The sequence below is a fragment of the Oncorhynchus clarkii genome, unplaced genomic scaffold (genome assembly GCF_045791955.1).
Source record: "Oncorhynchus clarkii lewisi isolate Uvic-CL-2024 unplaced genomic scaffold, UVic_Ocla_1.0 unplaced_contig_7913_pilon_pilon, whole genome shotgun sequence".
NCBI lineage: Eukaryota > Metazoa > Chordata > Actinopteri > Salmoniformes > Salmonidae > Oncorhynchus > Oncorhynchus clarkii.
In genome coordinates, this window is record NW_027260857.1 from 32801 (window position 1) to 53764 (window position 20964).

Below are 20964 nucleotides of genomic sequence, written 5' to 3' on the forward strand. Positions count from 1 at the left end.
TTTCCTCCTGGGAATGAGAGGATCATTAGCATGCCAGGTGCATTGTGGGGTATTGGAGGAGTAACTCCTTTCTCATTTTGTCTTTCCTTGGTTACTTGTGTCCTTTCTCCTAACCACCTTCTCAAAACGCATTGGATGAGAAGACCTAAGGGAAGAGACCTTGAATCTCCTCCTCCAATGTGTTTTGAGAAGGAGGCAAGGAGAGAGGACTTGAGGAAAGATGAATAACTAGTTAGCTTCAAGAACCTTCTCCACTGAGAAAGAGCCATAAGGTTCTTCAAGAACCTTCTCCTCAGTGAACTAGCTGTAGACTTTGAAGACTGACCTCCAACAATATGTCTGCCAACGTCTCTCTGCCTGATATAGCACTTTATTAAAATGACATTTCATTTAATCATGAAGAGAATCATTATTCTCTGTCCAGTGCTGAAGGTGTTAACTTTTGTCAATTCAGTTCAATGGAAACCATTGGAGAGCAGGACCTCAATTCAGAGCGTTGAATTATTTACAGCGTCCTAACGGCTGGTAAAAAGTCTCTCCTCTCTCCAACAGGTTGATAAGCAGGTGTGGAATTGGACATAAAGGATGTGTAACATGTTAAAGCTGCTGTGGAAAATGGATTGGTGTCAAGACTGTGGAAGAGTGAGTGCTAGAGAGAGAGAGGGAGCGGGAGGGAGGGAGGGGAGGGAGATGTCCTGACTTAGCTTCGGATAATTGTTGAATGTAATGAGAACCGACTTCACAAAATACCCTTTGAGGTTCATCTGGAAAAGAAAATAGAAACGTTCTCTGAACTGTAAGTATGTTTGGTGTTTACTTAGTTTTAATGAACACAGGTCATGACCACCACTAGGCTGGAGAGATGGTGCTTATTTACTCAAACAGTATGCTAATGTCTGTTGCAGTGGCAATACAAATATACCAGTTTGTTTGTATAAATACAGAAACAGGCGGAGAGGGAGGGTGAAATAGAGAACATTTTAGATTTGGTTAGGTTTGTCTCTCTTTGTGTTTCACTCGTTTAAAAAGCACTTTAGGGCCCTAATGTGGAACAGCCCTTTGCTGTCTAAATCATCCCTGTGTGGCTGTAGCATAGCTAGCCGTATCTCTAAATGCCTGTGGTTGTTTAGTATTCACCAGGCCACTGTGTCTCCTTTCCTAATAGGCTGTTAATCACGCGGCTCCTATCCGTCTAGGGCCTGTCATCACACCCACGTTCCAACACTGGTAAAGGAGAGGTTAATTACAATGTCTGTTCGTTTTCTCATTCAATCGCTCACTCTTTATCATTCTCTCTGTTCTGCCCTTTCTCTCTCTCTCTCTCCCTTTAAGCTTTATATTCTTCTACTCTTGAGCTGTCATGATTACAACTGAGCTGTCTTGAGTCACAGGATGTTCTGCAGAGCAGCATTGTCTGTCCTGCTAGTTGTAGTCAGTGTGTGCTAAATGCCTTAGCAGGTGACCAGTCACTTCTTATATCAAAGACCTGTCTCCAAAGCCAGTATTCATATGTTTTCCTTCGGGCAGTCTGTCTACACTGTATCCTGTATACCTGGTCCTTCGGTGTTGGAATACATATACTGGGCTTTGAATTACATTCCAGCCCGAGAGCAGAACTCCACTGTGTGTCTCTCAGTATGCATCTCTTTTCACTGGTGTCTTCATCCTCTAACCTGGTCCCAGATCTGTTTGTCCTGTCTTCATCCTCTAGCCTGGTCCCAGATCTGTTTCTCCTGTCTTCATCCTCTAACCTGGTCCCAGATCTGTTTGTCCTGTCTTCATCCTCTAGCCTGGTCCCAGATCTGTTTGTCCTGTCTTCATCCTCTAACCTGGTCCCAGATCTGTTTCTCCTGTCTTCATCCTCTAGCCTGGTCCCAGATCTGTTTGTCCTGTCTTCATCCTCTAACCTGGTCCCAGATCTGTTTGTCCTGTCTTCATCCTCTAACCTGGTCCCAGATCTGTTTCTCCTGTCTTCATCCTCTAACCTGGTCCCAGATCTGTTTGTCCTGTCTTCATCTTCTAGCCTGGTCCCAGATCTGTTTGTCCTGTCTTCATCCTCTAACCTGGTCCCAGATCTGTTTGTCCTGTCTTTATCCTCTAGCCTGGTCCCAGATCTGTTTGTCCTGTCTTTATCCTCTAACCTGGTCCCAGATCTGTTTCTCCTGTCTTCATCCTCTAACCTGGTCCCAGATCTGTTTGTCCTGTCTTCATCCTCTAACCTGGTCCCAGATCTGTTTGTCCTGTCTTCATCCTCTAACCTGGTCCCAGATCTGTTTCTCCTGTCTTCATCCTCTAACCTGGTCCCAGATCTGTTTGTCCTGTCTTCATCTTCTAGCCTGGTCCCAGATCTGTTTGTCCTGTCTTCATCCTCTAACCTGGTCCCAGATCTGTTTGTCCTGTCTTTATCCTCTAGCCTGGTCCCAGATCTGTTTGTCCTGTCTTCATCCTCTAGCCTGGTCCCAGATCTGTTTGTCCTGTCTTCATCCTCTAGCCTGGTCCCAGATCTTTTTGTCCTGTCTTCATCCTCTAGCCTGGTCCCAGATCTGTTTGTCCTCTCTTTATCCTCTAGCCTGGTCCCAGATCTGTTTGTTCTGTATATGTCAATTATATTTAGTTGTTTGGCCCTTTTGAATTAAATTCCAGCCTGACAGTATTAATATCCAATCTCTCTGTGTATCTTTCCATTTCAATTGTGACTTTATCCTCCCCCGCATGCTGAAGGATGTTGTTGTTCTACCATTCCCCGGGATAGATGGGGATGAGATGTCACCTGGAAAGAATTATGGTTGTGGCGTTGGTGGTGAAATTACCCATGAGGGGGAACCAGCCGTAAACAGCTCAATAATGGTTCATTACTGGTTTTGGTTAATTACAAGTCAAAATGGGACCAGAGGACATTTATAGGCAAGCTGTCGAATAGAGGGGAGAGGTTGTGTTCCAGTCAACATGATTTATTGTTGGAGAATGGTTATGAGACATGAAGGGCCGTGTGTTCAAGGTTGCCATGTTGGAGAAATGTCTTGTTATATAAATGTTTAGGGAGGCCAGGTTTGAAAATAACAATTTCTTGTGATACACAAGTTATGATACACAAAGATACTTGTGTTGAGGGTTGGTCGTGTTCAGGGTTGCCCGGTTGGACAACAACCATGGCCCGTGCGTTGGCTCAGTTGGTCTGGGAATAGAAGTAAGGCTCCTCATGATCTAGAAGGAGAGGTTTTATTCCAGAAAACTGGATTTCTTGTTATGAGACTGAGATACGAAGGTCCTTGTGTTCGAGGTTGCCAGGTTGGAGTATATCCTAATAACAGGTTATGACACATGAAGGTTGTCATATTCAGGGTTGCCAGTTTGGTCATGTCCGGGGATGCCAGGTTGAAGAATAAGAGTTATTTACCCCTGGCTCAACTGGTCTGGTTAGGAATAAGGCCCCTCGCGGTGTTCTGCAGTGATGTGCTGTTCTGTGGTGCACCAATGGGAAATGCAGTGCTTTACTAGTCAGACAAGGTTAAGGAGAGCCAACGACTCAGTTCTGTTTTAGTTTGTTACTCTGTTGCCCTGATGGGGAGTGAGTTGTGTTGACGATGAGCAATGTGACACTGTGTCTTTTCCAGTCAAGTTCCAAGCAATAAAGTGGCAAGAATGAATCAATAGTACAACATTCAAATCAAAATATGTCGATCCATCACCGATTACTCAGGTCTGTATCCATGTGCTCACATCTAGTCGATAAGTAGCAAAGTGCTCAATTGAGTAAATGACAGTTGGTCATGTAGAATGTAAATAAGTGGGGAACACATTTACTGTGGGGGACCTTGTACACTGTCCTGAATTAGGTATTACACACTCTACCCTCCTCAATCACTCTGATCTATAATATTCAAAAAGACGACTCAAGTTTAACTCAATTATGTCAATTAAGGAAGTAAATTGAAATTCCTCATTTAGATTTCAGTTTACTTCCTGAATTGACTGAGTTGAAATTGAATTGACCCCAATCATGATCTCAACCATAGACATGACTGTTTTAATGTCTCTTTGGTTTACATTGTAAACACAAGTAAATGGCCCCTCTAACATCCTCTGTCTCCATCTGCCTCCCTGTTTATCTGGGTGAGTAAGGTTGTGTACTCTCAGGCAGGCTCTGAGGGCATTCATTATCCTAAAGAGGTGGCCTGGAGGCAGGGACTCCCCCTCCCTTCCTTGGCCCATGGTGCCTCCTGGGTTATTATCTGAGTTGTGCATATTAGCGTTTCTTATTGGACGAGTCAAGGTATTCCAATAAGTTTGTTTTCTTCTATCTTGTAGCCTAATGAACTGAGCCCTGCCTAAACATCCCTGACCTCATTAGTGCTGAGTACATTAAAACACAAATCTGATTTCCTATAGTGAACTCGGAGGCTTAAAGCCACTCAGACAAAGGGATGGCTTCTCTCCTAACGGACTGAGGAGGTGTGAGTGTTGAATACAGATAATACATGTCGTTTTCTTCTTCTAGCCGACCATCGTCTGTCCAACTGGGCATTACAGAGGTTAGAAGATGTTTTCACACACAGATGGCCACATGCATGGCGGCACACTACACACTATCAGGGTTGGAAAAAGTACTGAAATATCCTACTCAAGTAGAGGTAAAATTACTGGAATGACTCATATCTAAAAAGTGCGTAGAGTAAAAGTAATTGAGTTAAATAAAAACATTGACCCTGACAATTAGCTAATTTCAGTAAGGTTACCTGAACGTTGTTTACACGTGATATTTTCCATGCATTATAGGAAGTGAGGAAATGAATGTACAGTAGGAACTAAGACAAGAAGGCACTGTATTTTTTTTTAAACGTATGTATTTGTAAAAAATATATATAATATTAACATTTGAAAATAAATTAAACTGTATTAAAGTGTAAAGATTTTAAAAAGCAATACAAAATAAAGTGCATAAACCATAAAGATGCCAGACTTCAATATACTTCAGACTCCAGATAAAACATGTCTTTCACCAATTCAACCCTGTGTTACTAATTACTTTACACCTCTACACACTACACACACACCAGAGGGACCCAAACTCACTCAATTACTATACAAATAAAACACTGACAAATTACAACATCAACAGAGCAGCCTTCCCTTGGTGGTTGGTAATGGAAAACACCTGGCTGTAGTGTACGAAGATTCAACCATCTGGATTTAGTTAGTAATAACTGTCTGGGCTTAACAACACATTGATAGACATACTAATGGGAAAATGGCTAGCGTGCCTTGTTGGGCCTAACGTAAAGCCTTTTACAATAGCCATCAACCACACAATACAAGATGTGAGAAGGAGAGAAATGGGGAGGAAGAGAGACGGATAAAGAGAGGGGAAGAGAGGCGGATAGAGATAGGGGAAGAGAGAGGGGAAGAGACACGGATAGAGAGAGGGGAAGAGAGACGGATAGAGAGAGGGGAAGAGACACGGATAGAGAGAGGGGAAGAGAGACGGATAGAGAGAGGGGGGAAGAGAGACGGATAGAAAAATGGGGAGGAAGAGAGACGGATAGAGAGGGGGGGAGGGAGAGAGACGGATAGAGAGAGGGGAAGAGAGACGGATAGAGAAATGGGGAGGAAGAGAGACGGATAGAGAGAGGGGAAGAGAGACGGATAGAGAGAGGCGGAGGGAGAGAGACGGATAGAGAGGGGGGGAGGGAGAGAGACGGATAGAGAGAGGGGAAGAGAGACGGATAGAGAGAGGGGAAGAGAGACGGATAGAGAAATGGGGAGGAAGAGAGACGGATAGAGAAATGGGGAGGAAGAGAGACGGATAGAGAGAGGCGGAGGGAGAGAGGAAGAATTCAACTCTGTATGTAAAATAGCAGTCCATCGAAACCCTATTGTCCTGGATGTCCTCACACAATGCTGCACTGAGTAATGCTGCCCTTTTATGTAAAAATGAACATTCAACCATCGCACAGGGATGTGCACATGGAGTTTGCAAAGTGGATGTTCAAAGTGCATGCTAATTCTGGTTACAGCTGAAATTCACAACACCAGAGAAGGTTTTTCCTCAGTGGTTAATTGAACACCTTGTTTCCACCTCCCTGTTATGTTCAAACTGGGCATTGTGGGTATGCTACGCTGCTACACTGCAGCCATCGGACCGTAGAGGGAAGGCTTTCTTTGAAATCAATGACAGCCGCTATACTGCCCGTGTGGCGTCACGTCCCATGGCAGCATCCAAGATCAAGAATCGCGGAGGTTCAAATAAAAATGTAAGGCTGATGTGGGTTCATTCTATTGGATGAATTGAAATAATGAGAAATAAAGTTGATTTATGACGTCAAGAAGCTTCCAGCTAGCAGAAACTCAAGCTAGCTAGCTACATTGACTAGCTCGGTTTACAATGTAAACAAAAGCATCTTGTGTAATTAGAGGATAATTTAGTACAACCACTAACGACAATTGAAGAGTACTTGTGGAAAACTGTCCCAAAGCTATCGCTGAGTATGATGCAGTACAGTAGGGAACATAAAGAGACTCTTCCATTCCTCAAAACAACACGCTCTGTGTAGCAGCTAGAACGTCGCACTGACACGACGCTGATGACAACGCAGCGCTTATAGATGGGCTGAGGAGTTAGCCTGGTCCCAGATCTGTTTGTGTCCAAACATGACAATGACCTTAGGAGTTGGCAAGACACAAACAGATCTTGGATCAGCTGATCCCACCCCCCTGTACAGTCATGGAGATGTTTTGTCAGTAACTCCACTGGAGTCTATGAGAGACCCGTTGTCTATTAAAGATGCACAGACTCACATTAGGTTCATTAAAGTGTTGACATGGTATCCAATGTGCTCTAATGAGTCAATGACTTCACCTTTATCACTGTTATTCTGTATGAGTGACTGACTAATGGCATCCCACTGGGAACAGACGTCAGTTCAACATCTAGTTTTGATGTACATTTGGTTGAGTTGTAAAATGACGTGAATTCAACCTGAAATCCCCCAAAAATTATCACCATGTCATTGTATTTCGGTTCGAAGTTACATAGATTACTTTTCAAATCACATCCGTTTTCCACTTTCATTTAACATCATCACATTGAATTTGTGGGTTGAAATGATGTGGAAACAGCATTGATTCAACCCGTTTTTGCCCAGTGGGATGTGTTTCAGAGGTTTATCGGATAGTTAAAGGGATAGTGAACACACATTACAAAGAAAACAGGATTCAGAGTAAGGAAACCAATATATCATTTGGTTGAACTATCCCTTGAAGTTTGATTAGATATCAAGTCAAGTATCTTTTATCCTTTAGCTTCACAGTTTAAAGGCACAGTACATCATTAAACTTCAAAGCAAGCTTACCAAGTCCAGACAAGTCCAGGCCTTCAACATTTGAAAAAGAGCAGCACAGCATAGAGTGTTGTTGTGCAGTGGCATCTGCTTTGAGTTTGGCCATCCAATGCAAATGTGCTTTATTGTGGCTCAGATATCATTGTGTTAGATGTGGCTGGATGGGCAGAGCTGGGAGCCAGGCTTTCTTCCTTGGTTTGGAGGTGGAGCTGATCTGAGACCTGGGTTCAAATGCTGTGGTATTAGAACACTTTGAGTTAGCGTTAGCCTGCCTGGAGTGGGTGGAGTTTTGGGACTACTCCGTTGGTTAAATTGTGTCAAGGCAAGCTCAATCGATCTTAAGTATTTGGAACATTTTGAACCCAGTTCTGCTGCTGATCCAGGTGAGGGGATGGGGTGCCGTGGCAATGGGCTGGTGTATACATGCTGCAGATGGGTGGGGGGTTATTTGGCTGCAGAGCGTCCTCATCCCTTATTCTATCAGATGTGGGCATTGCCTTACAGAGGTGATGATGGGGTTGAATGAGAGGCTTTGAAGATGGAATCTCCACCTCCAGTTGGACAAAAGTTGTCCAGAAAACTCCACACTAGTGTGTCATCAGATTAAGGCAAAGGATACATCCTGATTCTCCACTCTTCTCCCAAACTAGTACAGCTAGTTGCACATTCATGATGTTTTGAAAAGGATGGGATAAGTGTCAGCATTGCCTGGAGCACCGTTCTTTCCCCCAACATGACCACTGACTTCACCTTCATCACTCTTCTGCCAGAGGGCATGGATGGATTGAACAGTCTCTTTCCCCCAACATGACCACTGACTTCACCTTCATCACTCTTCTGCCAGAGGGCATGGATGGATTGAACAGTCTCTTTCCCGCCAACATGACCACTGACTTCACCTTTATCACCATTCTGCCAGAGGGCATGGATGGATTGAACAGTCTCTTTCGCCCCAACATGACCACTGACTTCACCTTCATCACCATTCTGCCAGAGGGCATGGATGGATTGAACAGTCTCTTTCCCCCCAACATGACCACTGACGTCAGACGACTTTATTGGTAGAAGGGTCATGTTTCCCCAATACGCTGATATTTTCCTCACTAATGGTTCAGGTTAGGAAAGCAGGAAGCTGATCCTAGATCTGTACTTAGGGGAAACATCCCACCAGGTCATCTCCATGAGCACTTTATTGGCCTCTAACTAACAGGTCATCAGTATGTGACACAGATGTTATCAGATAGGCCACTATTTAAATTATCCTACTAATATGTGCTCAACATGGACCATGGTTAACCTGATGTCATCACCCAATTCCCTGTAAGGTCTCTAATGGGTTCACCACAGTGTGTCTCTCCCATTCCTCACACACAAACTTAAACACACACACACACCAGGTCATCTCCATGTGACCGAGGGGTTAAATCGTTACACCCACCAGGTCATCTCCATGTGACCGAGGGGTTAAATCGTTACACCCACCAGGTCATCTCCAGATGTAATTAGAAGAGTCTGAACTTGGAGAAACAGACTCTTGTCTCCATGTTCTAACAGAAAGGAGGATTGATTGCGGTGCAGTCAGAAAGCCAATGTGGACTTTTTCACTGGGATGGAGCAATTAAGCATCATTATAGTGGTGCTCTGCACAGAGTACAGCTGAGATGAGGGATATTATGTTGGCGAGGGGTGGATCTATGCCCCAGTCTATTTAAAAACCTATTAACGATGGCATGGATATATGGCCTGGCCTTCTTGCTGCTCAGTGGTCAGAAGGGTTACTGTTGTTGTTGTGATGATGAGGCATTGGGTTGCCAGGTGACGGTGATTATATGGGCTGGTGTGTAATAAAGCTTTTTATTATTTCCCTTATGCCTTGTCCAGGCCTTGTCTCTACAGGGGTTTATTACTGCTGATGCTGTTTGGACTGTACTCATTCTGCCCAATACTCTCCCTCTGTCTCTCTCTCCCTCTGTCTCTCCTCTCTCTCTCTGTATCCTGAGTGTCTCTCCTCTCTCTCTCCGTATCCTGAGTGTCTCTCCTCTCTCTCTCTCTGTATCCTGAGTGTCTCTCCTCTCTCTCTCTCTCTGTATCCTGAGTGTCTCTCCTCTCTCTCTGTGTATCCTGAGTGTCTCTCCTCTCTCTCTCTCTCTCTCTCTCTCTGTATCCTGAGTGTCTCTCCTCTCTCTCTGTGTATCCTGAGTGTCTCTCCTCTCTCTCTCTGTATCCTGAGTGTCTCTCCTCCCCCTCTCTGTATCCTGAGTGTCTCTCCTCTCTGTCTCTGTATCCCGAGTGTCTCTCCTCTCTCTCTGTATCCTGAATGTCTCTCCTCTCTCTCTCTGTCTCTGTATCCTGACTGTCTCTCCTCTCTCTCTCTGTATCCTGAGTGTCTCTCCTCTCTCTCTGTGTATCCTGAGTGTCTCTCCTCTCTCTCTCTCTCTCTCTCTCTCTGTATCCTGAGTGTCTCTCCTCTCTCTCTCTGTATCCTGAGTGTCTCTCCTCTCTCACTCTGTATCCTGAGTGTCTCTCCCCTCTCTCTCTGTATCCTGAGTGTCTCTCCTCTCTCTCTCTGTATCCTGAGTGTCTCTCCTCTGTCTCTGTATCCTGAGTGTCTCTCCTCTCTCTCTGTATCCTGAGTGTCTCTCCTCTCTCTCTGTATCCTGAGTGTCTCTCCTCTCTCTCTCTGTCTCTGTATCCTGAGTGTCTCTCCTCTCTCTCTCTGTATCCTGAGTGTCTCTCCTCTCTGTCTCTGTATCCTGAGTGTCTCTCCTCTCTGTCTCTGTATCCTGAGTGTCTCTCCTCTCTCTCTCTGTATCCTGAGTGTCTCTCCTCTCTGTCTCTGTATCCTGAGTGTCTCTCCTCTCTCTCTGCATCCTGAGTGTCTCTCCTCTCTCTCTCTGTCTCTGTATCCTGAGTGTCTCTCCTCTCTGTCTCTGTATCCTGAGTGTCTCTCCTCTCTGTCTCTGTATCCTGAGTGTCTCTTCTCTCTCTCTCTCTGTATCCTGAGTGATTCTCCCCTCTCTCTCTGTGTATCCTGAGTGATTATCCTCTCTGTCTCTGCATCATGAGTGTTTCTCCTCTCTGTATCCTGAGTGTCTCTCCTCTCTGTCTCTATAACCTGAGTGTCTCTCCTCTCTCTCTCTCTGTATCCTGAGTGTCTCCTCTCTCTCTCTGTATCCTGAGTGATTCTCGGCATGTCTCTGTATGCTGAGTGTCTCTCCTCTCTCTCTGTGTATCCTGAGTGTCTCTCCTCTCTCTCTCTGTAACCTGAGTGTCTCTCCCCTCTCTCTCTGTATCCTGAGTGATTCTCCTCTCTCTCTGTGTGTCCTGAGTGTCTCTCCTCTCTCTCTGTGTATCATGAGTGTCTCCCCTCTCTCTGTGTGTATCCTGAGTGTCTCTCCTCTCTCTCTCTGTATCCTGAGTGTCTCTCCTCTCTCTCTCTCTGTATCCCAAGTGTCTCTCCTCTCTCTCTCTGTATCCTGAGTGTCTCTCCCCTCTCTCTCTGTATCCTGAGTGATTCTCCTCTCTCTCTGTGTGTCCTGAGTGTCTCTTCTCTCTCTCTGTGTATCATGAGTGTCTCCCCTCTCTCTGTGTGTATCCTGAGTGTCTCTCCTCTCTCTCTCTGTATCCTGAGTGTCTCTCCTCTCTCTCTCTCTGTATCCCGAGTGTCTCTCCTCTCTGTCTCTGTATCCTGAGTGTCTCTCCTCTGTCTCTCTCTCTGTATCCTGAGTGATTCTCCTCTCTCTCTGTATCCTGAGTGTCTCTCCTCTCGCTCTGTGTATCCTGAGTGTCTCTCCTCTCTCTCTGTGTATCCTGAGTGTCTCTCCTCTCTCTCTCTGTATCCTGAGTGTCTCTCCTCTCTCTCTGTGTATCCTGAGTGTCTCTCCTCTCTCTCTGTATCCTGAGTGTCTCTCCTCTCTCTCTATGTATCCTGAGTGTCTCTCCTCTCTCCCTCTGTATCCTGAGTGTCTCTCCTCTCTCTCTCTGTACCTTGAGTGAATCTCCCCTCTGTCTCTGTATCCTGAGTGCCTCTCCTCTCCCTCTCTGTATCCTGAGTGTCTATCCTCTCTGTCTCTGTATCCTGAGTGTCTCTCCTCTCTGTCTCTATATCCTGAGTGTCTCTCTCCTCTCTCTCTCTGTATCCTGAGTGTCTCTCTCCTCTCTCTCTCTGTATCCTGTCTCTCCTCTCTCTCTCTCTGTATCCTGAGTGTCTCTCCTCTCTCTCTGTGTATCCTGAGTGTCTCTCCTCTCTCTCTGTGTATCCTGAGTGTCTCTCCTCTCTCTCTGTGTATCCTGAGTGTCTCTCCTCTCTCTCTCTGTATCCTGAGTGTTTCTCCTCTCTCTCTCTGTATCCCGAGTGTCTCTCCTCTCTCTCTGTGTATCCTGAGTGTCTCTCCTCTCTCTCTCTGTATCCTGAGTGTCTCTCCTCTCTCTCTCTGTATCCTGAGTGTCTCTCCTCTCTCTCTCTGTATCCTGAGTGATTCTCCCCTCTGTCTCCATATCCTGAGTGTCTCTCTTCTCTCTCTGTATCCTGAGTGTCTCTCCTCTCTCTCTGTATCCTGAGTGATTCTCATCTCTCTCTGTATCCTGAGTGTCTCTCCTCTCTCTATATATATCCTGAGTGTTTCACCTCTCTCCCTCTGTATCCTGAGTGTCTCTCCTCTCTCTCTCTGTATCCTGAGTGTCTCTCCTCTCTCTCTCTGTATCCTGAGTGTCTCTCCTCTCTCTCTCTGTATCCTGAGTGTCTCTCCTCTCTGTCTCTGTATCCTGAGTGTCTCTCCTCTCTGTCTCTGTATCCTGAGTGTCTCTCCTCTCTCTCTCTGTATCCTGAGTTATTCTCCTCTCGCTCCCTCTGTATCCTGAGTGTTTCCTTATCATGTCTCCCCTCTTGTCGTCATCTCCACCCCAGGCCTGGCTGACTGAGATCCATGATTACGCCCAGCAGGATGTGGTCCTGATGCTGCTGGGAAACAAGGTGAGGTTTCCTGGGTTAGGCCTGATCCCAGACGGACACACCTGCAGCCACATCAGACGGCAGCCCAGACACAACACAGACACAACAGACAGACAGACAGGCAGACACAAAGAAAACAGACAGACACAACAACCATAAACAATAGACAGAGAAACCAAATAAACTGTACAGTATAAACGTAGCCCAGGACTTGGAGGATCTATTCACAGTATATCCTCATAGTGTAACACTAAACACTAAATCTACCTTTTTAAGTGAGAATACGCATTTTTCTGAAGCTCAAAAAGAAAGGAAATTCACATGAGCACCACAATGCCTACTCCACCCATGCTCTACCAAGGTTTTCCAACACACAGCTTTGACCTAATACAGTAGCTGTGTTGGTCTATTGTACTTTAAAACCACATGTAGGCAGGTTGCAATCATTCTGGTTTTAACATTGAGCATCATTCTGAGCATACTTAGTAACCCGGCGTCCGGATTCACTTGTATATGTTCTATGAGTACTTCAGTGTCTACTTCCTGATTCAAAACTATGTCCATTGGAACAATAAAGTTATCTCTAGTCTACTGGAATTGCTTCTAACCCTGACACATCTGCTGCCAAATAACAACACAGACACAACACCAGATCAGCACATATGCAGGAGGGATGTAACAAATCACTGCTACTATAAATAAGTCCCATCCACATACTGCTAGAGCAGGGAACAGATGCTTGGTCCAGAAGTTTAGTCTAATCTAAACAGTCCCCACACACCGGGAATCATCCCCTCATTATAATGCTCACACATAATCTAGACTCATTAAGAATTGTAGGTCTGATCCCATATTCTGTACGGAATGTGTTGTTTTCCATTACGTAACCCTCCTGGAACAAGGTGATTTTTAAGACAAGCCCCTGCATTGATGATAGTGAGACTGAGGCTAGTCATGCATGGTGGTGGTATGGTGGTATCAGAGAATCTCTACCTTTCTCATCTCTCTCTTTCTGTCTTTCTTTCGGTCTCTCTCTCTCTCTTGCTTTTCTTTTTCTGATCTCTCCCCAGGCTGATGCCACACAGCAGAGGGTGGTGAAGAGAGAGGATGGAGAGAGGCTGGCCAAGGTGAGTGTCACTTTAAAGAAATGAGTTAATACTGAGGAAGATGCAGATTGACTCGAACAGTGAACGACACCACGGTCAATTAACTGTCTTCCTCTCTCTGTATCTCTCTATCTCTCTCTCTCTGTGTATATCTCTCTCTCTCTGTATCTCTCCCTCTGTGTATCTACAGTTGAAGTCGGAAGTTTACACGCAAATACATTTAAACTCAGTTTTTCACAGTTCCTGACATTTAATCCTAGTGAAAATGTCTTAGGTCAGTTCGGATCACCACTTTATTTTAAGAATGTGAAATGTCAGAATATTAGTAGAGAGAGTGATTTATTTCAGCTTTTATTTCTTTCATCACATTCCCAGTGGGTCAGAAGTGTACATACACTCAATTAGTATTTGGTAGCATTGCGTTAAATTGTTTAACTTGGGTCAAATGTTTCGGGTAGCCTTCCACAAGCTTCCCACAATAAGTTGGGTCATTTTTGGCCCATTCCTCCTGACATATTTGGTGTAACTGCGTCAGGTTTGTAGGCCTCCTTGCTCGTACACACTTTTTCAGTTCTGCCCACACGTTTTCTATAGGATTGAGGTCAGGGCTTTATGACGGCCACTCCAATACCTTGACTTTGTTGTCCTTAGGCCATTTTGCCACAACTTTGGAAGTATGCTTGGGGTCATTGTCCATTTGGAAGACCCATTTGCAACTGAGCTTTAACTTCCTGACTGATGTCTTGAGATGTTGCTTCAATATATCCACATAATTTTCTTTCGTCATGATGCCATCTATTTTGTGAAGTGCACCAGTCCCTCCTGCAGCAAAGCACCCCCACAACATGATGCTGCCACCCCCGTGCTTCACGGTTGGGATGGTGTTCTTCGGCTTAACAAACCTCCCCCTTTTTCCGATGGTCATTATGGGCAAAGAGTTCTATTTTTGTTTCATCAGACCAGAGGACATTTCTCCAAAAAATACGATCTTTGTCCCCGTGTGCAGTTGCAAACCGTAGTTTGACTTTTTTTTATGGTGGTTTTGGAGCAGTAGCCTCTCCCTCGTTTAACCTCTCTCGGATATGCGGGACAGTAGCGTCCCAACTGGCCAACATCCAGTGAAAATGCAGAGCGCCAAATTCAAATAAATTACTATAACATTTTAACTTTCATGAAATCACACATTCAAGATACCAAATGAAAGCTACACTTGTAGTGAATCCAGCCAACGTGTCAGATTTCCAAAAAGCTTTTCGGCGAGCGATGCTATTATCTGAGGATAGCAGTAAACAAAGACAGAAAAGCATATTTCAACCCTGCAGGCGCGACACAAAACGCAGAAATAAAGATAGAATTCATGCCTTACCTATGATGAGCTTCTTCTGTTGGCACTCCAATATGTCCCATAAACATCACAAATGGTCCTTTTGTTCGATTAATTCCGTCTATATATATCCAAAAAGTCCATTTATTTGGCGCGTTTGATCCAGAAAAACACTGGTTCCAAGTCGCGCAACCTGACTACAAAATGTCTCATAAGTTACCTGTAAGCTTTGTCCAAACATGTCAAACTACTTTCCTAATACAACTTTAGGTGTTTTTTAACATAAATAATCGATACAATTGAAGACTGGAGGAATTGTGTTCAATACCGGAGGAAAACTAGGTGGAGCGAGCTTTTCAGGTCACGCGCCACTATCAAAGAGTACACTTCCCTCATTCTGAACAGTGTTACTTCTTAATTTCTCAAAGGAAAAACCTTAACCAATTTCTAAAGACTGTTGATATCCAGTGGAAGCGATAGGAACTGCAGGGAAGTCAATTAGAAATCTGGATTCCCAATGAAAGCTCATTGAAAAGAGAGTGACCTCAAAAAAGAAAAATCTGAACGTTTGTCCTCGGGGTTTCGCCTGCCAAATAAGTTATGTTGGACTCACAGACATGATTCAAACAGTTTTAGAAACTTCAGAGTGTTTTCTATACAAATCTACTAATAATATGCATTTCTTAGCATCTGGCTCTAAGTAGCAGGCCGTTTACTTTGGACACGCTTTTCATCTGGACGTGAAAATACTGCCCCCTGTCCCAAAGACGTTAACTGTTAACTGTGTCTCGCTCTCTCTCTCTCTGTATATATATCTCTCTGTTTCTCTCTGTCTGTCTCGCTCTCTGTCTGTCTCGCTCTCTGTCTGTCTCGCTCTCTGTCTGTCTCGCTCTCTGTCTGTCTCGCTCTCTGTCTCTCGCTCTCTGTCTGTCTCGCTCTCTCTCTGTCTCTCTTTCTCGCTCGCTCTCTGTCTGTCTCGCTCTCTGTCTGTCTCGCTCTCTCTCTGTCTCTCTTTCTCGCTCGCTCTCTGTCTGTCTCGCTCTCTGTCTGTCTCACTCTCTCTCTCTGTATATATATCTCTCTGTTTCTCTCTGTCTGTCTCACTCTCTGTCTGTCTCACTCTCTCTCTGTATATATATCTCTCTGTTTCTCTCTGTCTGTCTCTCGCTCTCTGACTGTCTAGTTCTCTCTCTCTGTATATATATCTCTCTGTTTCTCTCTGTCTGTCTCGCTCTCTGTCTGTCTCGCTCTCTCTGTATATATATCTCTCTGTTTCTCTCTGTCTGTCTCGCTCTCTCTCTGTCTCTCTTTCTCGCTCGCTCTCTGTCTGTCTCGCTCTCTCTCTGTCTCTCTTTCTCGCTCGCTCTCTGTCTGTCTCGCTCTCTGTCTGTCTCTCTGTCTCTCTTTCTCGCTCGCTCTCTGTCTGTCTCGCTCTCTGTCTGTCTCGCTCTCTGTCTGTCTCGCTCTCTGTCTGTCTCGCTCTCTGTCTGTCTTGCTCTCTGTCTGTCTCTCGCTCTCTGTCTGTCTCGCTCTCTCTCTCTGTATATATATCTCTCTGTTTCTCTCTGTCTGTCTTGCTCTCTGTCTGTCTCGCTCTCTCTCTGTATATATATCTCTCTGTTTCTCTCTGTCTGTCTCGCTCTCTGTCTTGCTCTCTGTCTGTCTCTCGCTCTCTGTCTGTCTCGCTCTCTCTCTCTGTATATATATATCTCTGTTTCTCTCTGTCTGTCTCGCTCTCTGTCTGTCTCGCTCTCTCTCTGTATATATATCTCTCTGTTTCTCTCTGTCTGTCTCGCTCTCTCTCTTTCTCTCAATTAAATTCTAGCAGCTTTATTGGCATGGAAAACATATGTATACGTTGCTAAAGCACTCTCTCTCACTCTCACTCTCTCTCTCTCACTCTCTCACTCTCTGTCTCACTCTCTGTCTCACTCTCTCTCACTCTCTGTCTCACTCTCTCTCACTCTCTCTCACTCTCTGTCTCACTCTCTCACTCACTCTCTCTCTCACTCTCTCTCACTCTCTCTCACTCTGTCTCACTCTCTGTCTCACTCTCTCTCACTCTCTGTCTCACTCTCTCTCACTCTCTCTCTCACTCTCTGTCTCACTCTATGTCTCACTCTCTCTCACTCTCTGTCTCACTCTCTTTCACTCTCTGTCTCACTCTCTCTCACTCTCTCTCACTCTGTCTCACTCTCTCTCACTCTCTGTCTCACTCTCTCTCACTCTCTCTCACTGTCTCACTCTCTCTCACTCTCTCTCACTCTCTCTCACTCTCTGTCTCACTCTCTCTCACTCTCTGTCTCACTCTCTGTCTCACTCTCTGTCTCACTCTCTGTCTCACTCTCTCTCACTCTCTCTCACTCTCTGTCTCACTCTCTCTCACTCTGTCTTACTCTCTGTCTACCTCTCTCTCACTCTCTGTCTCACTCTCTGTCTCACTCTCTCTCACTCTCTCTCTCTCTCACACTCTCTCTCTCTCACACTCTCTCTCTCTCTCTCTCTCTCTCACACTCTCTCTCTCTCACACTCTCTCTCTATCCCTCTCTCTCAATCCTCTCTCTCTCTCTCTCTCTCTCTCTCTCTCTCTCTCTCTCTCTCTCTCTCTCTCTCTCTCTCTCTCTCTCTCTCGCTCTCTCTCTCTGTCTGTCTGTCTTTTATTGGACTCAGTCCATTGATCTAATTCATATTGATTTTCACTGTTGGGAGGAAAATGCACCGTCTGCAAAAATCAAAGATAAATATCAAGAAGAAAGGCCAGGTTTATGAGATATTACTTTACCATAGAACCTGAATGTAGTCTGTCTGTGTACAGTATCTTTGCACCAAGGATCGTTGCACCACGGCCTGCTATCGTGATATTATCGACAGACTCTTTCATGCTTCTATAGGATGGACATCTAGTCTCATTTTTCATATGTTTGTATTTTCTCTATAAACACATGCATACAATACAACAGTGAGGAATGTTTAGTTTAACTCAATTTCACAGCAATGCACTCTCAGATGAATACAGATACTGGGGCAAATAGGACTTTGAACGTTGCAGGAAATGTGAATACACTTTCTCATTCCCCCTGACTACCGCTGTGGAACACGGCTACAATACAAATATCAAAGTGCCTTGCAGACCTGGGTTCAGCTACTATTTGAAATCATGTCAAATAGTTTAGATGGGCTTGATTGAGCTTGCTTTCGCAATGGAACCAATAAGAAGGTCTCAAAATTCCAAACCCCGTGCATCCGACTCTCCAGACAGGCTAAAGCAAACGCTCAAAGTATTTAATAGACTTCAAATAGTATTTAAACCCAGTCTGGTGCATACCTCTAGTGCTGATAGCATAAACCTGGAGAGAGGAACACATTAGCCTAGTCATTACTATGGTGCTGGATGCTGAGACAAATCTCCCACGCACACCCTGCCTGAGGAATTCTTTGTCACATAGCTAGTATTCCAATCTGCTCATTGGAATGGTTCTGAATGTGCACTCCCAGCAGTACTATAGTCACCCCAGGACAGATGTGTTGTAGTGTCTGTATTATTTCCCTGTGGGTCTCTGTGTTGTTGTGTCTTCTGGGTGCTGATGGGGAATGTTAATATGGGTTTATACTCAATATTCTTTGTCATTAGCTGCTGTGCCTAAAACACACACATCATGTGTTACTGCCTGGCCAGCCAGGGGGCAACAATGGTCTCTAATATTGTTACCATTAGCAGCAAAGTAACCTTGTCCCCAGGCAATCAAGGAGGATATGTGGTGCTCTAGACTTGCTACAAATAAACTCAAGGCAATGTGAATGTGGCGTGTTCAACTCAAGATACCCTGCCTGTCTGTTTCTCTGCAGGAGTTTGGGGTTCCATACATGGAGACCAGTGCAAAGTCTGGCCTCAATGTGGAGTTATCCTTCACTGCTGTGGCCAAGTGAGTATGAAACTACACAGGGGTCCAGTCCAGAAACAAGCCCTAGCCTCTAGCCTTTAGCCCCTTGTCCCTGGCCTCTAGCCTTTAGCCCCTTGTCCCTGGCCTCTAGCCTTTAGCCCCTTGTCCCTGGCCTCTAGCCTTTAGCCTCTTGTCCCTGGGCTCTAGCCTTTAGCCCCTTGTCCCTGGCCTCTAGCCTTTAGCCCCTTGTCCCTGGACTCTAGCCTTTAGCCCCTTGTCCCTGGACTCTAGCCTTTAGCCCCTTGTCCCTGGACTCTAGCCTTTAGCCCCTTGTCCCTGGACTCTAGCCTTTAGCCCCATGTCCCTGGCCTCTAGCCTTTAGCCCCTTGTCCCTGGCCTCTAGCCTTTAGCCCCTTGTCCCTGGACTCTAGCCTTTAGCCCCTTGTCCCTGGCCTCTAGCCTTTAGCCCCTTGTCCCTGGACTCTAGCCTTTAGCCCCTTGTCCCTGGCATCTAGCCTTTAGTCCCTGGCTTCTAGCCTTTAGCCCCTTGTCCCTGGCCTCTAGCCTTTAGTCCCTTGTCCCTGGCCTCTAGCCTTGTCCCTGGCCTCTAGCCTTTAGTCCCTTGTCCCTGGCCTCTAGCCTTTAGCCTCTTGTCCCTGGACTCTAGCCTTTAGCCCCATGTCCCTGGCCTCTAGCCTTTAGCCCCTTGTCCCTGGACTCTAGCCTTTAGCCCCTTGTCCCTGGCCTCTAGCCTTTAGTCCCTTGTCCCTGGCCTCTAGCCTTGTCCCTGGCCTCTAGTTTTTAGCCCCTTGTCCCTGGCCTCTAGCCTTTAGCCCCTTGTCCCTGGCCTCTAACCTTTAGCCCCTTGTCCCTGGCCTCTAGCCTTTAGCCCCTTGTCCCTGGCCTCTAGCCTTTAGCCCCTTGTCCCTGGACTCTAGCCTTTAGTTTCTAGTGTTTAGGCCCTTGTCCCTGCCCTCTAGCCTTTAGCCTCTAATCCTCCCTTCTGATCTCTTCCTTTCTCTCTCAGAGAGCTGAAGCACAGGTCTATGAAGGAGCCCAACGAGCCCAAGTTTAAGCTTCAGGACTACGTCAACAAGGAGATGAAGAGTGCTGGATGTGCATGTTAGAACACTGGGTGTGTGTGTGCGCGTGATAGCTCATGTCCTTCTCCACATCAGATGTGTTACACTCATACAAGGTGATGTTATATGACTACCTGTGGCCTCAGCCTGTGAGATAGAGAGCCGATCATGTGTGAGATATACCTACGTCACTAACCACCCAGTTTGTCTTTCCTTTGTCCTCTATGCTCTCTGAAATAATCCATTATGTCCATATTCTAAGGTTATCTGTGAGGCGTCTCTCTCCTCACCTCCCTCTTTTCCTCTCCTTTCTCTCTTCTCTCCTCTCTTCACCTCTCTCCCATCTCTCCTCTCCTCACCTTTCTCTTTTCCTCTCCTTTCTCTCTTCACTCCTCTCCTCACCTCCCTCTTTTCCTCTCCTTTCTCTCTTCTCTCCTCTCTTCACCTCTCTCCCATCTCTCCTCTCCTCACCTCCCTCTTTTCCTCTCCTTTCTCTCTTCTCTCCTCTCTTCACCTCTCTCCCATCTCTCCTCTCCTCACCTTTCTCTTTTCCCTCTTCTCCTCTCTTCACCTCTCTTCACCTCTCTCCCATCTTTCCTCTCCTCTCCTTTCTCTCTTCTCTCCTCCTGTTTTCTTGGACCCACTGCTCCACCTCCTTCTGCATCTGTGAATGTACTTCTATATCCAGCCATGACTCTTACCCCATCAGTGCTGTCTGACACAGTTAACCCTATGACTGTCTGACACTGTTAACCCTATGACTGTCTGACCATGTTAACCTAGTCTGACCATGTTAACCTTATGACTGTCTGACCATGTTAACCTAGTCTGACCATGTTAACCTTATGACTGTCAGACACTGTTAACCCTATAACTGTCTGACCATGTTAACCCTATGACTGTCAGACACTGTTAACCCTATAACTGTCTGACCATGTTAACCCTATGACTGTCTGACCCTGTTAACCCCATGACTGTCTTGACACTGTTAACTCTATGACTGTCTGACGATGTTACCCTATGACTGTCTGAACCTGTTAACCCTTTGGCTGCCTGACCCTGTTAACCCTTTGGCTGCCTGACCCTGTTAATCCTATGACTGTCTGACCTTGTTAATCCTTTGACTGTCTGACCATGTTAACCCTATTACTGTCTGACCGTGTTAACCCTGAATGTCTGACCGTGTTAACCCTATGACTGTCTGACCCTGTTAACCCTATGACTGTCTGACCCTGTTAACCCTATGACTGTCTGATCCACTATGACTGTCTGACCATGACTGT

General features: G+C 45.6%; 1 protein-coding gene across 1 annotated transcript; it reads left to right on the forward strand.

The window, feature by feature from the left end:
* Positions 1-8144: 8144 nt before the first annotated feature.
* LOC139401941 (ras-related protein Rab-26-like) lies at positions 8145-19726 on the forward strand. The gene is made up of 5 exons (XM_071145959.1): positions 8145-8381; positions 12244-12309; positions 13359-13415; positions 18565-18641; positions 19627-19726. The coding sequence occupies exons 1-5, from the start codon at positions 8145-8147 to the stop codon at positions 19724-19726; spliced, it is 537 nt and encodes a 178-aa protein (XP_071002060.1).
* The last annotated feature ends 1238 nt before the right edge of the window (positions 19727-20964 follow it).